Source organism: Acomys russatus, chromosome 8 (genome assembly GCF_903995435.1).
Source record: "Acomys russatus chromosome 8, mAcoRus1.1, whole genome shotgun sequence".
In the NCBI taxonomy this organism is placed as follows: Eukaryota; Metazoa; Chordata; class Mammalia; order Rodentia; family Muridae; genus Acomys; species Acomys russatus.
Window position 1 is genome coordinate 27,831,595 of NC_067144.1, and position 19,369 is coordinate 27,850,963.

The 19,369-nt window shown below is 43.8% G+C and overlaps 1 protein-coding gene across 1 annotated transcript in view; it reads right to left on the minus strand.

Moving 5' to 3' along the window:
• Sidt1 (SID1 transmembrane family member 1) overlaps positions 1-19,369 on the minus strand; it is a 96,266-nt gene that overhangs the window by 50,063 nt on the left and 26,834 nt on the right. The window contains exons 2-6 of the mRNA XM_051149975.1: positions 15,193-15,314; positions 14,042-14,212; positions 6,557-6,602; positions 1,828-1,929; positions 915-998 (exon numbers count right to left, since the gene is read on the minus strand). Of these exons, the coding sequence (XP_051005932.1) occupies positions 915-998; positions 1,828-1,929; positions 6,557-6,602; positions 14,042-14,212; positions 15,193-15,314 (525 nt within the window). The remainder of the gene's footprint in view (positions 1-914; positions 999-1,827; positions 1,930-6,556; positions 6,603-14,041; positions 14,213-15,192; positions 15,315-19,369) is intronic.

The window sequence follows — 19,369 nt, forward strand, 5'->3', positions numbered from 1 at the left end:
AGTTTCTGCCTCCAGGTTCTTGCCTGGAGTTCCTGCCTTTGCTTTCCTCCATGATGAACTGTGATGTGGAGGTGCAAGGCAAATAAACCCTTCGCTCCCCAAGTTGCTTTTGGTCATGATGTTTTATACAGCACTAGAAAGCAAATTAAACTACCTACTGCTGTTATTTGGTTGTTCGGTTTTTTTGTCCCCTTTTTAAATTTGGGGATCATATCATTTTGGTATGCTAAGGAAGAAATAAACATAAACAGCAAGGCATTTAGGGTATCAAGTCCTTGATGTTCAAAACCTGAAGTTTGACCGATAGAAAATTTTTAGGTCTGATATCTAAATTACAGTTAGTTTCTCTCCGTTCTTTGTTTATCAATCAACAAGCAATGTTGCCTTATGCTACACAGACAGATCAAGTTGCAGATTTCTTAAATACCAACCCAGAGACTGGGACAGAATGTCTCTTGGAATACGATGACATAATATATGCACATTTTTGCTATAAAATACCACTCGAGTAACAGTTTAGCTACAAATACCAAAAGGGCAGTGCTGCACAAATAGGGGCCATATACCTTTGAATCTATTATTCTGTCCAGAGTTGAATCCAACTTTTGGTGAGTGTTACTGGTAGAAATTATTACAATATATTCAATTGCCTTAAGTGTCTGTAAGAGCCTTTACACTAAATTGCCACACCTCACTGAGCCAATTGGAACTACCTGGCCTTATCTCTAAAAAGCAACCTGTCAGATATATAGCCAGGCCCTGACTGCAGGCAGAACACTGTTCATTTTTAAGCCAACCAGAGAGAAAAGAGATCCCAGGTGCACATGGGACAGCCATCTCCTTTGGACACTGGTCCAGTGGGTGATTATCAGCCGGATGTCACGACTGCTGTGACCTCAGAAGCAACATCTCACCTGGAGCGTGATGGCAGCTTTCTTGGTCATGGACTGATAGACACCATTGAATTCCACATTGTCATCCAGATCATACACTGGGCACTAAAGCACACAGCAGACAAAAAGGAGGGCATCAGTACTGTCACCTGATGCTACTCCACAGGCAGGTGTCAGGGTCGGGCCACCTGGGTCGCAGGCCAGGGGAAGCTTACTAATCTAGACACCATGGCAAGGATTCTGGGAACTGTCATAAAATAGTCCTCCTAAAACTTAACTTTGCAGGGCAGTGGTAGCACACACCTTTAATCCCAGCACTCTGGAGGCAGATGCAGGCAGATCTCTGAGTTCGAGGCCAGCCTGATCTTCAGACTGAGTTCCCGGGCAGCCAGGACCACACAGGGAAACTCCATCGTGAAAAACAAACAACAAAACCCAACCAACCAAACAAACAAAACCCTTGGACTTTGACCTAAATGTCAGAGTCATTAGTCATTCTATATTAAAGAGAATTATAAAAAGATTGTCTTAAAGATTATAACCTCTCTCTCTTTCTTTCTCTCTCTCTCCCTCTCTTTGGTTAACATTTCCTAATACAGAAAAGATCTAATATTAAAACCACAATATAAAAACAAAGCAGGTGGTGGGCTTTTATTTAATTTTTCCCATTGAACTCACAACTGGGGTTTTCTTTGTTCTCTGTCATGACCTATCCTCTCCTCGCCATCTTTTCTTAGAATTGGTGAGAAGACAGCTTCCTCTTATTGCTCATCAATGCCAGCAAAACTGGACCACCCACTCATGGGCATGGGATGTTGTGACTATTTGGGGAGATGAGTGGTAAGAGGATGACCCAGTTCCCACCCCCACCCCCCCATCTATTCAGGAACACTGTAATCTTACACACTGGGAGGCTGATGGTATCAGGGCTCACCATGATGTTCTGAACCGAGACAACTGAGCAAGGGTACACCTGCTTGGATACGACTTTAATGATAACAGAGTCCACGTCTTCAGGAAATTTGTATAGAAAAAACTGAGAATGAGGAAGAGAGAGAGAGAGAGAGAGAGAGAGAGAGAGAGAGAGAGAGAGAGAGAGAGAGAGAGAGAGGTGATTTATTAATCTTAGGAAATGGTTAAAGAAAATCAAACCACATGCATGGGGTTGTTCTTGCCACCATTACGTGTGAATTTCAGGCGCAAAGCTCAGTGATGGGCCACTGTTTCCGTCAGACATCCATCTCATACATACTGAGCAGTGAACTGCTCTGCGCAGGGCTCCGTGCCAGACGTGAGGAAGACAGCAACGAAGGTGAGTGGCCGTTTATACAAGGCGGTCTTTTCATTTTGTGATGTGGCCGTTTCTTATCAACTAACGTATGCTGCGCTTCCCTCCACTTCCTGCATAAGCGTCCTGCTGTCAGCCCCCTTTAAAATCAGAGGCACACAGCGTATAGTGTGTGCTGGTTGTGAAATGTGAAGCTCTCCCTTGAATAGCATATATGCCTGTCCCTCAAGAATTTTGACCACCTTGTCAGAAGGAAGAGTTAGCTATATACCAATCTTTCCTAAACCTTTTGGTAAAGAATCCTTTCCCTAACTGAGACATTCTTAAGACACTTAGATCAAAAGACTATGTTTGACACTGAACCCTTGAAATGTGTTCATGGTTTTGAGTAAATTTATTTTTTAGGTATCAGTGGATAGTGTCTGCATGTGTGTGTGTTGTGTGTGTGTGTGTGTGTGTGTGTGTGTGTGTGTGTGTGTGTGTGTCTGCAAAGTCCAAATGAGGGTGCCTTAAGACAGAATAAGGTAAATTGCAGGCATCTCTGAGGCAGCCAGGGTGATGTGCACTCTTGATCTCTGAGCCACGTCTTCAGGGTGATGTGCACTCTTGATCTCTGAGCCACGTCTTCTCCTAACCCACAAACATGCAGCATTACTAATAGAAAAGAGGTGACACTATTGATCTACCTTAGTTACAAATCCACTGGAAAAACATACAAACCCATTTTATTTTTCAACACAAGGTTTCTCTGCATTATCTTGGCCATCCTGGACTCGCTTTGTAGACCAGGCTGGCTTCGAACTGACAGTGATCTGGCTGCCTCTGCCTCCAGAGTGCTGGGATTAAAGGCATGTGCCACCATGCCCGGTCATATAAACTCTTAACATACTTTAAACACATTTAAAAATGGGGGGGCGGTATCTCAACAATTTTATGTGTGGCAATTGTATGAGAAACATCAAATTTGTGATTAAGGTTTTGTGGAAACTTACCCAACTTGGCCTGCTATCTCACAGACCTAGTAAACATATTGCTTTTAAAACAAGTAATATGTTTACTATTGTATTGTCCTTGGTTAGTGCAATAGTTTGAGCAGACCCCCCTGGGCCCCGATCCACCCATCATGATGTTCTTCTTGTAGGTTTCTAGGGCCCTCTGGGTCCTTCTATTTCCCCGTCTCCTATATTTCTCTTACCTAGAGTCTCAGTATGATGTCCTCACATCTATCCCAATCTCCTGGTAAGTGAAGACTTTCATAGGACATGCCTTTTGGGCTAGTGCCCAATTATAAGTGTGTATATACCATGTCAAGACATTCTCCACAGTTATGTGGAGAGCGGGGACTGACTTTGACATGAACTCTGGTGCTCCATATTTGACCACCTCCCTTTGGTGGGGAGGCCTGGTGGCACTCAAAGAAAGAATAAGCAGGATTCCAAGATGAGACTTGATAACCTATGATCATATAGTGGGGGAGGAGGTCCTCCTTGGTCATAGACCTAGGGGAGGGGAATAAGGTGAAAGCGGAGGGAGGGAGGGAGGAATGGGAGGATACAAGTGATGGGATAACAATTGAGTTGTAATCTGAACAAATTAATAAAATTTTTAAAAACCCAACCAACCAACCAAATAAAAAGATTATAACTCTTTTTTAATGATAAAAAAATAAAAATAGGTAAGAGAGTTAAAATTTAATTTTATATTACTATATCTTCTTCACTAATGCTGTTGTGAGAACTAATTCAACATAAAGAGACTCTCAGAATTAAGCTATGCCACTCACATTCCTGTTTAGAACTCTTTTCATGCCTGGTGTGACTATATTTTGGAGCATAGTTCAAATACACATGAAATAGGGTTATTGCATAGGAGGAGCCTGGAGGGCCCAGGGAGGTTCTCAAGACAGCTATACTTTATAATTAAAGTGTATTCTTATTAGCAATGAATACATATTACTATCTGGGTTGTTTTTGTAAGCAGCCAAGATTTTTGAGCACTTATAAATATATCAAACTATTATCAGCCTTATTGGTGTCTAAATTACTACAAATTCCAAAGGAATGTTTTATACCCTTGTCTCAAAATATGTTTTGATCAGAAAGAAAGATTTTATTTGTATTTTATGTGTATGCTTTGCCTGCATTTATGTCTGTGTACCACATGCATACAGTGCCCCAGGAGGCCAGAAGAAGGCATTGAATCCTCTAGAATTAGACTCAGATACAGCTATGAGCCACCATGTGGCTACTAGGGACTAAATCAAGGTCCTCTGTAAGAGCAGCAAGTGCTCTTAATTGCTGAGCCACCCACCTAGGTCCCCTAAACATCATTTGGATTTAAATGGCTAATAACTGTTAAGATGAACAAATTGTGCCCTGCTGCCTTTCTCGCTGTTGGGCATCAGGATGTATATAATATGACCCACAGAAAGAGAATTTAAGTCTTAGTTCTGCTGTGGGCCGGTTTTGTTGTGTGGCTCAGCTGCTAGGGCACTTGCTTAGCATACGCAAGGTCAGAGTTCAATCTCCAGAACTACAAACAAAAGTGGGGGCTCATCTGCACAAGTTTGGGAGCACAGCTCTGTACATCATCCCAACACCACCAATGGCATCATGTTGGCCCTTTGAGATCAGCCATTGTGGAGGACAAAGAGGTCTTGCGCACACAGATAAGCCCTGGAAACGCCAAGACAGTTAGACACACAGCGTACCTCATCCATGGAATGAGGTGCACAGCTGCTCTTCCTCGAATGCCAGGAATGGTGGGAGTTTTACAACCTGGTGATCCTTTGCTCTCTGATGAGACAGACTCTGCCCTTTATCTTGCAGAATTTTTGTTTTTATTTATTCCAGACCCTCTCCCCCTAAATCTTAATTAAGCATTGCTCTCAGGCCATAAAAACCCATCCGTGATGTCACTTGTGCTTTATAACAGCCTAAGTGATGTCTGTCTTACCTAAAGGCCAGGACAACCCTGACACCCACTCGCACTATGTTTACCTCAGTCAAGCTTCCTAGACTCTGAATCTTGGGCACTGTCTGAGTCAACAGTCTCCAGCCTTACTAAAGAAGCCAGATGTGCTTTGTAAAGCATCTCAATGTGAACATATCTTAAATTGGTATGTACTTGGGACTGAGTTAACTGTTAGCTGAGCACTTTTTCCTAAATTGTGCCATGCTTAAATGTGGCTAAAGTAAAATGATCTGGGCCAGACTCCAGAGGACCTGGCTCATCACTGGTTACGATAAAATAGGGCTGAGCTGATTTTCAATCCTGCCTCACCCTGACTGTCTTCCCCCTGCCTGCCGTAAAGCCTGCAGGAGAATCATCACGAGCCACAGTGAAGGGATTTATACCACAAGAGTAAGCAGAAGCTAGTTCCACCCCAAGCTAGTTAAACATTTACAAGCACATTAGTGATTTGAATAGACTTACCAAGGTTCATGCTACTTAATCACCAGTTTTACTGTATTCAGAATAAAAGCCAAGTAACCATTTATATGAAAAAATCATACAAAAGCCTCCAATAAACATAGGATGAGTATTGTGGCATCTAGACCAGTCTTTTCTTCCTGTTTCAAGACAATGCCTTGGTACGTAGCTTACGCTAGCTTGGAACTTGCTATGTAGCTCACACTGGACTCCAACTCACATTTCTCTTGCCTTGGTTTTGTGTTTAAAGGGGTAGGATGAAGGTGTAACCACTGTACAGGGCCAAAAACCTATTTTGAACTTGTTATAGTATAGATTCAGAAACCATGAAGGGGGGAAAAAAAAAAGGTAGTTAGAAATGCCATTTAAAAAAAAAAAGCAACCTTAAAAAAAAAAAAATCAAAGTGTCATGTATCTATTCTGCTTGTGGTTAGTTTTTATTGAGGAGCACATAAAAATAGCTAATTAATTTTTACTGACAGGGGACACAAATTCAATCTGCCAATATTATGGCAGGAATGGAAATCTGTCTTATTTTTATATTTTCAGAACAACCATTTGCATATCTGTTTGCTGTCAGCCTTTCCCCCTCTCTCTCCCTAACCCCATCTCAATCACCTGGTCTATAATTAGAGTTTGTGTTTATCTTCTTCTCATCTTCCCCACAGCACCTAGTACCACCTAACATTCCTTGGGACAAACCAGACATATGATTTTACTCAGTGGCGTATGTACCAAGGAACACAGAATAGATATGCTTTTCATTTTATCCCAATAAAAGTGGTAATATTAAATGCTGTGTCCAAGATCCCAGAAACAACCAAGAATGCACAGTGTAAGAGCAAGGATGTCATGCATCCTGACTTCGCTCTCCCTGGTCCCTGGTTTTTGTGTGCAACACCAGCAGGTGGGCTCTTGATAACTGTTGAAACTCTTCACTTACCTGAGGTTGAGAGGGGCTGGCAGTGAAGTAAAAGGCAACATTTGTCCTGAGAAATATGAGGGAAGAGTAAGAGAAAAGAGTGAGCTGGCAAGCAGTTACTTAACGAGAGCCAACTTAAACTAGATATCCAGTGCCTTTCCCTTTTAAAAGGACATTTGGTTCTGCAATCTGATAACCTTCAACGGGACTCTGTGTTTTTAATAATAAAGAATGAAGAAATTGAGGAAGAAGATTGCCTTTACATCATTAAATAGCCATGAGGTCATGCCTATGTAAACATCTCGTATAGTTTTATAGTTGTTCTTGCTTTTGGACACTTAAGATATTACAATCAAGTCATATAATCAGTCGAACTTGATCATGAGACGTGGGAAGCAAGAGAGGAAATGAATAAGGTAGGTACCACTTCACAAAAACTTTAATGGATTCACTGCAAAAGAATAGTGCTTCAAAAACAGTGAACAGATTGCCACCATGGGACAATCAGCAGGAGTAGCAACAAGCTCTTCTTGCCTCAAACATTTCCCCAGTCCCCTGAAACATCTGCTGAATTCTCCAAAATTTCATCCTCTTTATCTTTAGGCTTTGTCTTCTAAAACCCATCTATAAAACAAAAGTACCACCCAAAAAACACAATGAAGTTACTTTATTTCTAAATAAAAATTTACTGTAAATTATTTAATTATATATTAATACAGCAAGGATCCAGGCAGAGAGAAAGAGAGAGTGTGGAATTTTGTAGGAGGCATAATAAGGTGCTGTCTTGTAAACATCTGTGAAGTATTTCAAGAGGCAGAAAAACACAAACACAAATTTGTTCTCTGTGGCTCTGGCCTCCTCATTAGCATTGTAGACACTCACTCAAGTCTGCCACACTTGAGTACCCAGAACTTGGAAAACAGCCACTCTCCCAGCACATCCCTCTTGGCGTTGCTGAGTCTGAACCTAAACATCTGGACTCCTTCTTCTCCATCCCCTAGGGCTCTCTGCAGATTTTCTTTCCACTTTCTATTTTCCTTTTACAAAAATGAAATAGTTTAAAAATTAACCATTTATTTAGAATGGCATCTCAAGACACTTTAGACAAGGTACATGTGATAAGAGGCATTACTTAGAAGTCATGAAATTTGAGCCCCATTTATAAAAGGAATGGCTGTTGGTCTGGTCACAGAATTGAGCTCTCGGAAATGGATGCAATTTTTGGATGCAATTTTTACATATTAACCTTTGGCATAAATTGCTACCCATGTGGGGGATTGGTTCTGCAGGAGCACAGTAGTAAAATTTTGACCCCAAGTAATCTAAAGATGTCAACATCACTATCAAATGACGTGGTATATCTACTTTCGAGTCCACAGCCAGGGTAAAGGCCAGACATGTTACACTATATGTGGCCTGGGAAGTGCCTTTTCAAATCTGGGAAGTGTCACCTGCTGTTATGAGGGCAACATGGGGCTTTCAGAGCTCTTATTGCTGGGTCAGAGGAATGAAGAAGTTGACACTGACTTTCTAGGTTAGCAACAGACAGCGTGAGATTTCCTTAAGTAATCTGTGTAGTTTGACCAGAAGTTTTATTTTTATAACAATTGTCTCTCATTATTTAAATTCCAATATAATACTGGCTCAACACAGACTTTCTGGGGTTTTGATTTAGTTTTGGTTCCTTGGGTTTCATTGTCTTTAAAACAATAACATTTAAGCCTTCTGGTTTTGTTTTTTGTTTGTTTGTTTGTTTTTTGGGGTATTTTGTTTTGTTTTGTTTGTGGAGCTAACAGTAGCTACAAAATAAGCAGTATGCCCATGGAGGTGAAACAGTATCTATTGGCGTGGCCCTGACTGAGGTGAGCAAGGTGTATTTTATCAAAGGCCTCCGCTAGTCAACAACACAAAGCCAATGGAACCTCATTGGCACCTTTAGTGTTAGAGCAGGATGCATCAAAGTTTCCATTCGTTTGTTTCAAAACCAAACAAAGGAAACAAGTGCTTGCAGGAAACAAGTTTTACTAGAAACTGAAACCCAATGTAGCTCCCCTGGTTTGGCTGTTAAAGGGAAAAGGGAAAAGAAACAGAAGAGTCAAGAGAGGACATACACCATATAAGGAAGATGGAAAACGGATAGGCAGAAAGGTGCTCAGAAGGATGGAGAAGGAAAAAGAGAAATATTTATAAGCAAGTAATAAACTAGAAGGAACAACAGGCGAGCACATGTTGAGGCAGAGACAAACGTTCAGTGGTTTTGAGTGAGGGGCCATAAGAATCACAGGACCTTATGTCTCATATCAGTGAGCCCCTGGCAGGGCACAGTGGACGATCCAAATCCCACTGTTTGTGGAAGGAAGTGATGCGTTATTACCCTGCACCACAGGCCTCACACTGTCGTTCCTGTTGCCAGCTGACTGCCATCTGTCCTGACACCCTTCAGAGCCCAGCCCTTCCTCCAGCCCTCCCATTATCTCTCACTCTCCAGGCTTACTCCTCCTGGTGTGTGGAATCTGCCCTCCTGCACCTGTACCCCACTGTTTCTTCCTTTCTCAGAAGGACTACAAATGTCAGCTCTCCTGTCAATCAGCTTTGCCTTTCAGCTCCTTCATTTACAAACAAAATCTTGTCTCCATCATTTCAAAATAACTAACAGAGCAATCCAAGTTCTCTTTTTACTTGCCCCGACCCCCCCACCCCCGTGTGTGTGTGTGTGTGTGTGTGTGCGCGCGCGCGCGCGCGCGCGCGCACATGCGCACATGTTCATGTGTACCCACACACATAGCAGGCCAGAGGTCAGTCAGTGTTGACTGTGATTCTCTATTACTGTCCACATTATTTTTCTTGGTTAAATCTTTTATTTTATCTTTTGAAGACCTTGCAGACGAATACAATGTATGTCAAACATATTTGGCTCTGACTTAACTCCCCTGTCTTCCCCCCACCCACCCACCCAATATATCTCCCATCCAGTTTTAAGTCTTCTTTAAAAAATAACCCACTAAGTTCAATCAGTGCTGCCCCCATGCATGTGGCTGTGGGGATGGTTACCCACGGGGGCATGGCCAACCTGCTAGTGGCCATTCCTAGAGAAAAGTGACTTTCCCTACAGTAGCAGCCATCAACTGTCAATAGGTCCTCAGCTGGGGGTGGGGTCCTCGGGGTCCCCTCCTGCCTCCATGTTGGATTAAAAAAAAAGATTTATTTTAATTTTAATTTATGTGTATATGTGTTTGTGTGAGTGGGTGTCTGCAGAGGCCAGAAGAGGGTGTCAGAGTCACTGGACTCAAGTTACAGGTGGTTGTAAGCCACCATGTTGGAGCTGGGAAGCAAACTCCCGCCCTCTTGAAGAGCATTAACTACTCTCACTGCTGAGCCTTCTCTCCAGCCTAGCCATGTTGGAGTGAAGAGAATCATGGCCCCTAGGTAAAAGGAGATTGTCTTGGAGACAGTTGGTAAAATTTGTTATTCCTGTTGTAAAGAAATATCAAATTTTCGTGTGTGTGTGTGTGTGTGTGTGTGTGTGTGTGTGTGTGTGTGTGGTTTTGAGACAGAATTTGGTGTAGTCCAGGCTGGCCTCAACCTTTCTTTGTGGTTGAGGATAACCTTAAACTTTTGATCCTCCTGCCTCTACTTCCCAAGCAGCAGGATTCCAGGCATGTGATTCCACACACTGTTTGTGCAGTGCTGGGGTGTCTAACTGGGGCTTCATGCAGGCTAGGCAAGTGCCCTACTACCACCCCACGGAGCACTGACATTACAAACAAACATTGCAGGTTAAGACCCCAGAAACACCTGTTAGAAACATGAAGGTGGGACAAGTGGGACTGGGACAAGACAACGGGAATTGATGGAGCACAGGACAGAGAGAGCAGGGAGCACGTGCTGAAATCCCGGGGTACAGGGTCTGTTAAGTTTGTTTGACACAGGCTCTCATGTAGTCCAGGCTGGCCTCAAACTCACTGCATAGCTGAGGATGACCTTGAGCTTCTGTGATCCTCCTGCCTTTACCTTCCAAGTGCTAGGGTTACAGGCATGCACCACCATGATGGGACAAACTTTTGATCATACACAAGCATCTAGGCTAATAATAGTAATAATAATAACAACAACAATAGTGAGATATATTCATTAAATCCCACAAGGTGCTTCAAAGTCATTCTCACCATTGGCACTGCCTGTCATTCTGTCGTACTCAGACTCTTTCATCACCTTTGATCAATTCCTTTTTTTTTTTTTTTTTTTTTTTTTTTTTAAGACAGAGTTTCTCTGTGTAGCCTTGGCTGTTCCAGACTCACTTTGTAGACCAGGTTGGCCTTGAACTCACAGAGGTCCGCCTGCCTCTGCCTCCCTGAGTGCTGAGATTAAAGATGTGCACTGCCATGGCTCCTTGATCAGTTTTTGCTGTGTGTTCCTCATCTTTATTGCCACCAGGTGGCCTTAGCAGAGCCGTGTTCAGAGGACTTGCCATGCCCACCCAACCTCCGCTCTCTTCAGGGAGCTATGACTCTGCTCCTCCTCTCACGCATGGCTTCATCTCTGCCAGTCTGTCCTGTTCCTTTTCAGTGCTTTCTAGAATTCTAGTAGAGATTTTTTTTTCTGTTGTTTTATCTGGGTCAATTCCTTAATGATGGCTGCAGGTCAGCTTTCTAGTCACAGATGAAGATGCCTGCTGTTTATTCTGGCCCTTCATGAAGAGTTTGCAATGTTTAGATAACACCACACCCAAAAACATTAAGAAGAGGAGGAATGCAGGCTGGATCACTGTACCTCCATTTATCATGCTCCTGAAAGCCATAGCCATGTGATGGACAAGCAGGGGAGAGGTGATGGAGAAGTGTATTCTGGTACCAAACCACTCTTCTCTGCTGAAAATTGGGTCCCATGTGTCCCCCGCCCACCTCCGGTTATCTTGAGACCCTGTTGTCATAGGGAATAGATTAGCAGCCTGGGACTCCACTTGGTTTGGGCTCTCCTGATAATGCACCCAGCAGCCTGCTAGATTTCAACCCCTTTCCTGCATTGAGCTGCAACTACACTGTCCTCCAAACAAAAGAATAAGTTTCTCCTCCCCTTAATGATCACCAAGAATGGGCAGTTTCTATTTAATCTTGTTCTAGATATCTCTGAGCATGAACAGAAGGGTGTCTAATCAGGCCTGAATTACTACTTCTGGGTGCATGTACAAGAAGAGAAGCTTTGCGGAGAGATGCCTGTTTACCATCTTAGGTCTATGCATAGTTGGGCATGGTATGATGAGGATCTGAATCATCATGAGAAAAGACATGCACAACGAGCAAAGGCTACATAATCTATGCCTGTCAATCAAAATAGAACCACCTGTGATATGCCCTTACCATACTCCTCCTTTTCTTGAAGCCTATAAAGGGAGCTGCAAATACTAATCAAGGCCTTTTGGGTATTTTGGTCTGTGGCTCCCGACTGCATATTTTTTTATCTGTACTATTGATTTTCTTTTGAATAGATTTTCTGTTCCAATCTGAAGTCTGTGTGCCTTTATTTCATTTCCTTGAATAAGAGGTCAAAATGTGTAAACACTTGCCCCAGACTTCAATCACTGGTAATGCCTAAAAGCCAGTCAACAGGTCTTCTGCTCCAGCTGCCATGGGGCCTCTCTCCTTCACACACCAAACACAGGCAAAGTCTTTCAGAACAGAAGGAGACTGCCTCCATACTGGACTGTTGGACCACAGTGTTGAGAGTCCAGTGACTACTGGGAGGTTCATGGTGTGAGGATACGCCTTGTTGGTAATGCTGTAAGTTGTGACATCTGACAGTCCCCATAAATCAAAAAGTATAGCTGAAGATCAAAAAGTATCTCATTCAAGGAAAGTTCTAGTACTTTGTACATTTCAAGTGCTTTCTAACCCAAAGGGGTAGGGGAGAGAAAGAGAGAGTGAGAGAGAGAGAGACAGAGAGAGAGAGAGAGAGAGAGAGAGAGAGAGAGAGAAGAAGAAGAGGAAGAAGAGGAAGAAGAGGAAGAAGAGGAAGAAGAAGAAGAAGAAGAAGAAGAAGAAGAAGAAGAAGAAGAAGAAGAAGAAGAAAAGAAGGAGGAGGAGGAACTAACTGTGAATCCCCTTGACCAGGCTCTACATGAAGTAGCTCCTACTCAAGACTGGCCACACAGTAGTCACAACCATTCAATCTTCACTTCCTCCAAGCAAACGTGATGTTACTCCCAATCCTCCCATCTCCCCTTTCTTTCATATTCTTCCAAGTTTTCTGAATTTCACCTCTTATGTTCTTCAAGACACTTTCTTTTTACCTTGCCCACGAATTGTATCAGCCTTCTAACTTCTCTGTATCCAATACTGTCTCCAATCTGTTCCCCACACAACTAATAACAGAAGATAGACAACCATATTCTCAGTGCCTCCCCATGCTCCTCCCACCCATGATCCCGCAGCTGCCTGTTCCCACAGCGCCCCCTCCCACTGTTTCTAACTATAACTACAGGCTCTATGACACAGCATGGCCCATTGCTGTTGGGAGTTATTGGGGAGATGGTGTACAACTGTGTGAAAGGAGTGGGAGGATTGTTTAAAGGCAGAACCGCCTTATTTTAAAATATGAATTTGAATAAACAAATGCTTAGCGAAGTTGAGAGGCATATTTAGGGAGATATCAGTTTGGGATGATGGATTTAAATGGAAAGAAGAAAGAACGGGTTAAGGGGAAAAGAGCTGAGAGGAGGAAGCCGGAAGCAGGATCCAGCTTTGCTTTTGCTTTTTTTGTGTGTCTTTGTGAGTTTGGACATGGACTTAGCATCTCTGGACCTCAGCTCTGGGTGTGGTGATGCACACCTCTTGTCACAGCTTCTTAGGAGGTAGCAGTATGAGGATGGCTTGGGCCTAAAAATCCAAAGCCAGCCTGGCAACACAGGAAGACCCCAGTCTCCAATAATAACAGCAAAATTTCTGGACATAAGTGAAATTCAATCCACATGTATTCTAATCTGTCATTCCGAACTGTGTGTCAGAATCTGCAATACCAGGGTTAGTTCTCAATGCCTGGAACCTGGTTCTTACCACAGCCCTCATCCAGACTCCATGAATACCATCCTTTGGATTGCTAGCTTAGTGAACTGCATCTCAGGCTTAGCTTCATCCCCAAAAGGCTCTCATAACTCGTTGTGTTTCATAATGCTCTCAAGGTCTGTTTGATGACACAAAGTCATATTGCACAAAGTGGAAACAGAAAACAACGGGGCAGAATAGATTTGCAAGTCATTCATTAACACACAAAGCAAGGTCTTCAGTTTCAAAACCTTGGGATTGAACTGCCGCTGAAAACCAGCCCTGCAATTTGCACAGGCTGCGGCCAGGAGTCAGTACCAAATCAGAGGTACAACTGGCAAAGGCAAAGCTTCCCAGGAGGTTCAAGTTGCGCTCTGTTCAAACAATGCCTGGCTCATCTGTAAAGATGGCCACTGAGCTGACTAATTTACAGGCGAAACAGAGCAGAAAGTCACAGGCACCTGCTTACCGGAGCTGGAAGTGCTTGACTTTGGTGACCAGCAACTTGTAGTGGGCACCGTGGGGAGCCATGGATGCGATGTCTACAAAGATCAGCTGCTCCAATGGGCCTGTCTCATTGGTTGCTTTTGAAGGACACAGAGTGCGGCTGACTTCCTGGGAGTTGTAGCTCCTTTGGTATCTGTAGTGGTGGGTGTGGGCATCAGTAAGGAGAAGGAGACACAGTGAACAGGGTAAGGGAGTATGCTTCCTCGATATAGTCCTCGCTAATTTGGCTTGAAGTCCTTATGCTTTCCATTTCAGGCTGGGCCCATTGATAGCAAAATCCCGGAGCGCCTGTTGATGGCATCCATTGTATGACAGGGACATAGGGACTGTTATGTCCTGACCAGTATACTTAACAGTGTCTATATTACATTAAGGCAGACTCCCAAGTCATTCAGAGAAAAACACCAACATTTGAGGGAGGGATTCTCCTGATTAAGCTACCAGTGGAGTCTTTCCTTTTTTCTTTCTTTCTTTTTTCATTTTCACTGATTTCAAGTTAAAACAGTCAGAATTATTATTTAATTCTCAAATACCTGAAGTTTTAAAAACCATGTAATAACACCTCAGCAGGTGCCCACTTTTCTACACCTTCTGGGCTTTGTATTGGTGCCACCATGCCTTAATGAACTCTCCTTGGCAAAATAGGGTAGAGACTTCTGTGATTTTTCACAGCATCTTCCAGACCCTCCCACTTGGCACTGCTCTTAAACACTACTGAGTGAAGGATGCAGACAAAAGAGGTATTTTAAAGAACGGGATTGGCGCTGCTCATAGGTCGCCTGGCTAAGGGGATGGTGCATTTTTCAGAAGAGGGGAATAGAATATTATGGTGGATTTTCAAATGTTGTTTAGTTCTCCCAGGTCTTGAAAAATCTAGGGCAGAATGCTTATCTGAATTCAGAGAGGATGGAAGTGTAGAGGGCTGACCAGCCTTAGGGGTATGCATTGTTTGCATTTGGCATGCACTACCCTGGCATTCGTGTGTATGAGTTTCCTCTTCTGGCTAAGATGAAAACAAACCAAAACAACTCCACCACCCTCCCTCCGCCCCCACCCCCACCAGCTAACGCTAAGGACAAGTGTAGCGAAGATGCCTGGGCAGAGAATACTTACAGTCCTTGGAAGAGCAGAGGAACCTGCCAGGACAACACTTCTTTCGGCTGGCGAACCACAACCAGGACTGGGTAGTCTAGATTCTCGGTGGAGCTGTTCACATGCACGCGCACAGCCGTCACCTGAGGCAGGCGAAAGCATGCTCATTGATTCCTGGCCTTTCTCCTCATGACACGCAACCCAAATGCCCCAGGTGTCTTTTATTATCCAGAGTGGGTCTCAACCTTGACCCCCTGTTGAAGTTGCCCCAGGAAATAACCGATGCTTGAATACAATCTGCTTAAAACTCTGATTCAGTTATTCTTGGATGAGGCCACGTTATGAAGCCTTCAAATAGCAAGCCTTGGAGTTCGAGCTAAACAGTCAACATAAGGCTTCAAGAACAACTCCAGGAAAGAAGAGGAAAAATTTCCGTGTACTTGTTTTTCTTATTTGAATATAAATACAAATAACATCAACACCACAATCCCCAAATCACATCACAGTCGACAGGAGCCCCAGCTGCTGCTAACTCTGAGTGTGGTAAATCATCCTGATTCTATTCCCTTTTTTCCCTAATAACCTGAGAGACTGTCTGCTGCTCCCTAGTCAACCTGCGTCACATCCTGTCAGACAGAGTCCTCCCTGTTCCAGGGTAAATAGGTCACTAACAAGCCATTCTACACCAGCAGCTACAGGGGTTTGGTGTTTTTCTTAAAATTTTTTACAATACCCCATGAAGTATAGAAGACAATAAAGGAGACTATAAGAGAAAATAAACCTCCATCTTCCACATGACATTTTTATTTATGGGTCTGTTGCCTTTATATTCTCTTGAGGGTTTCTTTATTAGGGAGGCCAGTAAAAAATGGCTCAGCAGGTACGTCAGTGGCTAAACTACTTGCCATGCAACCCGAATTCAGATCCCCAGAATCCGAAGTGGGCCCAGTCTTTCTATAATTTCAGCCTTGGGACATGGAGATCCCTGGAGCAAGCTGAATAGAGAGACTAGCTCTATCAGCTTCGAGTTTGACGCTGCCTCAGGGAACACGCTGGACGCGCCATTGAAGATGCTTCTCATCCACCACCCGCAGGCTTCCAGATACACACGTGTACACATGCACTCACACTCTCACACTCGCTCACACACACACACACACACACACACACACACACACACACACATACACACACACGGGGGTGGGGTGGGGGGAGTCCCAAGCTGAAGTCTAAAGATCTCTCAGACATTCCAAATGCGGGCTGAGAGGAAACGGACCAGCCTGTGGGCTGTACCCCGGCAATTATTTCTCTGCATTCTCCCCGATCAAGCCACTGCCTCACATTTACAACGTTAGCACAGCCGAAGATTAATTTATTAATTTGATAAGAAATGCTTGCTCCCGAGGGAGCACTTCCTGTGCCAACACTGCGTTTCCATGGAAATTGTGTTGCAACTGATAATTGCTCAAACTCTATCTCTAGGGTAGGCCTCCTGGATAAACTCTGTGATTTCCACAGGCCTCACAAACTCGAGGTGGCTACACGGAATCTCCCATTCCCCTTACAAATGACTTCAGTGGCTCGGATGAAGGGTTCCATCATGCAGAGATATTCATCTAAATCTGACTCCTCAGGGTCCTGCTCCGTCTCTTCTGCTGCCACTTCTTTTTTGGTTTTGTTTTGCTTTGTTTTTTGTTTGTTTGTTTGCAAAGACAGGGTTTCTCTGTCCTGCACTCACCAGGCCGTACTTCTGCCACTCCTAACTTCTCTGCACTGTTCTTTACCCAGGCTTCCCTCCCTGTGAACGCTAAGCTTGCCCTCAGTGCCCTCTTTGACAGCCTCTTTATTGATTTGAGTCCCTCGATGCTCCTTCTGATCTCTTTTCCCAGGGCTGCATGCATACCCTAGGATGTCAGTTTCATCTATCGCTCCCTTGTTTAAAAGACCTTAAATGGCTCTGAAAAAAATTTCAGTCTTATGCCAAAGTAACAAGTGTGGGACTCTGCTGGTTGAGGTAGAAGTCTGGCTTTTCCGGAGAATCGCACCCTTTCCTGATAAGCACAGGGAGTTCTTGGAAGTACCCTGCCCGCCCAGAGCTGAGAGCCTAGCCTCCAACAAATGGCCCTTTAATTATACCTAGGCGCTATCCTCTCACACATAGGATAATCAAGCACTCTTGTTTTCCTTCCTGTGATAAAGGCCCCAGGTTACTGAGGCACTGTACCACTGTATGTATCCTGGCACCCTTAGCCCTAGCGAATCAGGCACATTCACCCTCACTGCCCAGGGCTTATAAATCCCTAATTCACAACTAAAGTTGGCTTGATTCTTCATTCATCATAACCATCTGAGACTCTATTTATTCCCGGGCGGGGGAGGGCGGTGGGGAAGACCGCCAATGGATGCTGGGTGATCAGGCAGCAACCACAGTCCTCTCTTCGCAGCCACTGGGGCCTGCTCAACCACTGCTGATAGCTTGGTGTTGACTGCTGGGGAAAAAATCCACCGAGCCTGTGTCTTGCCCTGTCAGTGGGTTTCAGGCGTCACATCCCCTGCTTGCCAAGCGAGGTAGATGAAACAAAGACCAGTGATGCTTGTGGGGTTCCTGAATCCCCATTTCCTATTGAGACCGACTGTCTCACTCTGAAAAGGAGCTAACTGAAACGTTCATTTCCCCCGCCCACTCCCACACTCCCCCTAGAGAGGTTAGGAACCTGGCTTTCTGCCCAAGCCACAAGCCTCATCCCTAAAGCGCTCTAGCCGCCCCTGAGAGAGAGACTGTTTGATCTTGAGGTCCATCTGTTTAGTCCAGAGGCAAGGAGTGCTGGACCGACCTGCTGGGCTTGGGACGCAGACTTACAAGGACCTACACAGGCACCACAGGATGCAGGGACCCAGATGCGGGACCACAAACAAAAAGACTGTAATAAATAGTTAAGGGTCATTCAGCTTTGATAACTAGTAACAAATATATTTTATTTTATTCATACTTTCTATTTCCACACACTGTTTCACTGTATTCTGAAAGACACACACACACACACACACACACACACACACACACACACACACACACACACTCAAAAGCATTTTACTTAAGCATCAAATAGATAGGGCCCTCTTAGCAAAATCCATAAGCAGAGGCTGGAGAGTTGGCTCAGCAGTTAAGAGCACTTGCTTCTCTTGCAGAGGACCTGGGTTTAATTCCCAGCACCCACGCAGCAGCTCACAGCTGTCTCTAACTCCAGTTCTGGGGATCCAACGTCCTCTTCTATCCTCTCAGGGTAATGTATCTGAGTATTTATGTAGTGTTTGGAGCTTTTCAATTGTCGCAGAAATTACACACACTCTCTCTTTTAAAACTGGGTTCAAAAGAATTGTGTCCACACATTGCACCTGGTCCATCTTTTTTGATACCAATACTTCATTGTCCTTTATTGGTGAATAATATTCTATTGCATGAATATACAACATTTTATTTGTTGATTCCTCAGCTGGTGAATATTTATGCTACTTTCACATTTTGAATATTTACAAACAATACTGCCATGAATATTTGTGTACCAACACTGTGTGAATCTGTTTTTATTTATTTTTAGTATATGCCATGATTGGATTTCTGAAAGACATGGTAACTCTGTGTTCAACTTTTCGAGGAGCTGCCAAAATATTTCCCAGAGCTGTATCATTTTTAACTCCAGCAACTTACGTGTCTAGCAGCGTTCCTAGTTTCTTTACTTCTTTGTCAGCACTTGCTACTATCTTTAGCACAGCTATCCTAGTGGGTAGAAAGCTATATGTTATTGTAGACCGCACAGTGTTTTATTTTAATTTCTTCATTTCTGTTTTGATTTTGAGACAGGACTTCTCAAGTAGCTCAAGCTGGCCTCGATCTCGTGATCTTCTTGCCTCCGCTTCCCAAGTGCTGGGGTTGCAGGTGTGCGCCCTTATGCCTAACCAGTCTTTCAGCTATTGCTTTAGCCACCTGGCTCTTCTCTAGGAAGCTGCCAACACTGTTTCCAGAATCCCCAGGGCCTAGCAGAAGAAATTACCTTAGAAGCAGGTTGGCTTTTGGAATTGTAGTACAAACATCCCAGTATGAAACAGCCTGCGCTTTTACAGTGAGGCTTAAAAGCCTACCCTAAATGTAGAGCTTATGGCAGTCAGAACCCGGGCAAACAGAAGCCAGCAAGCTTCT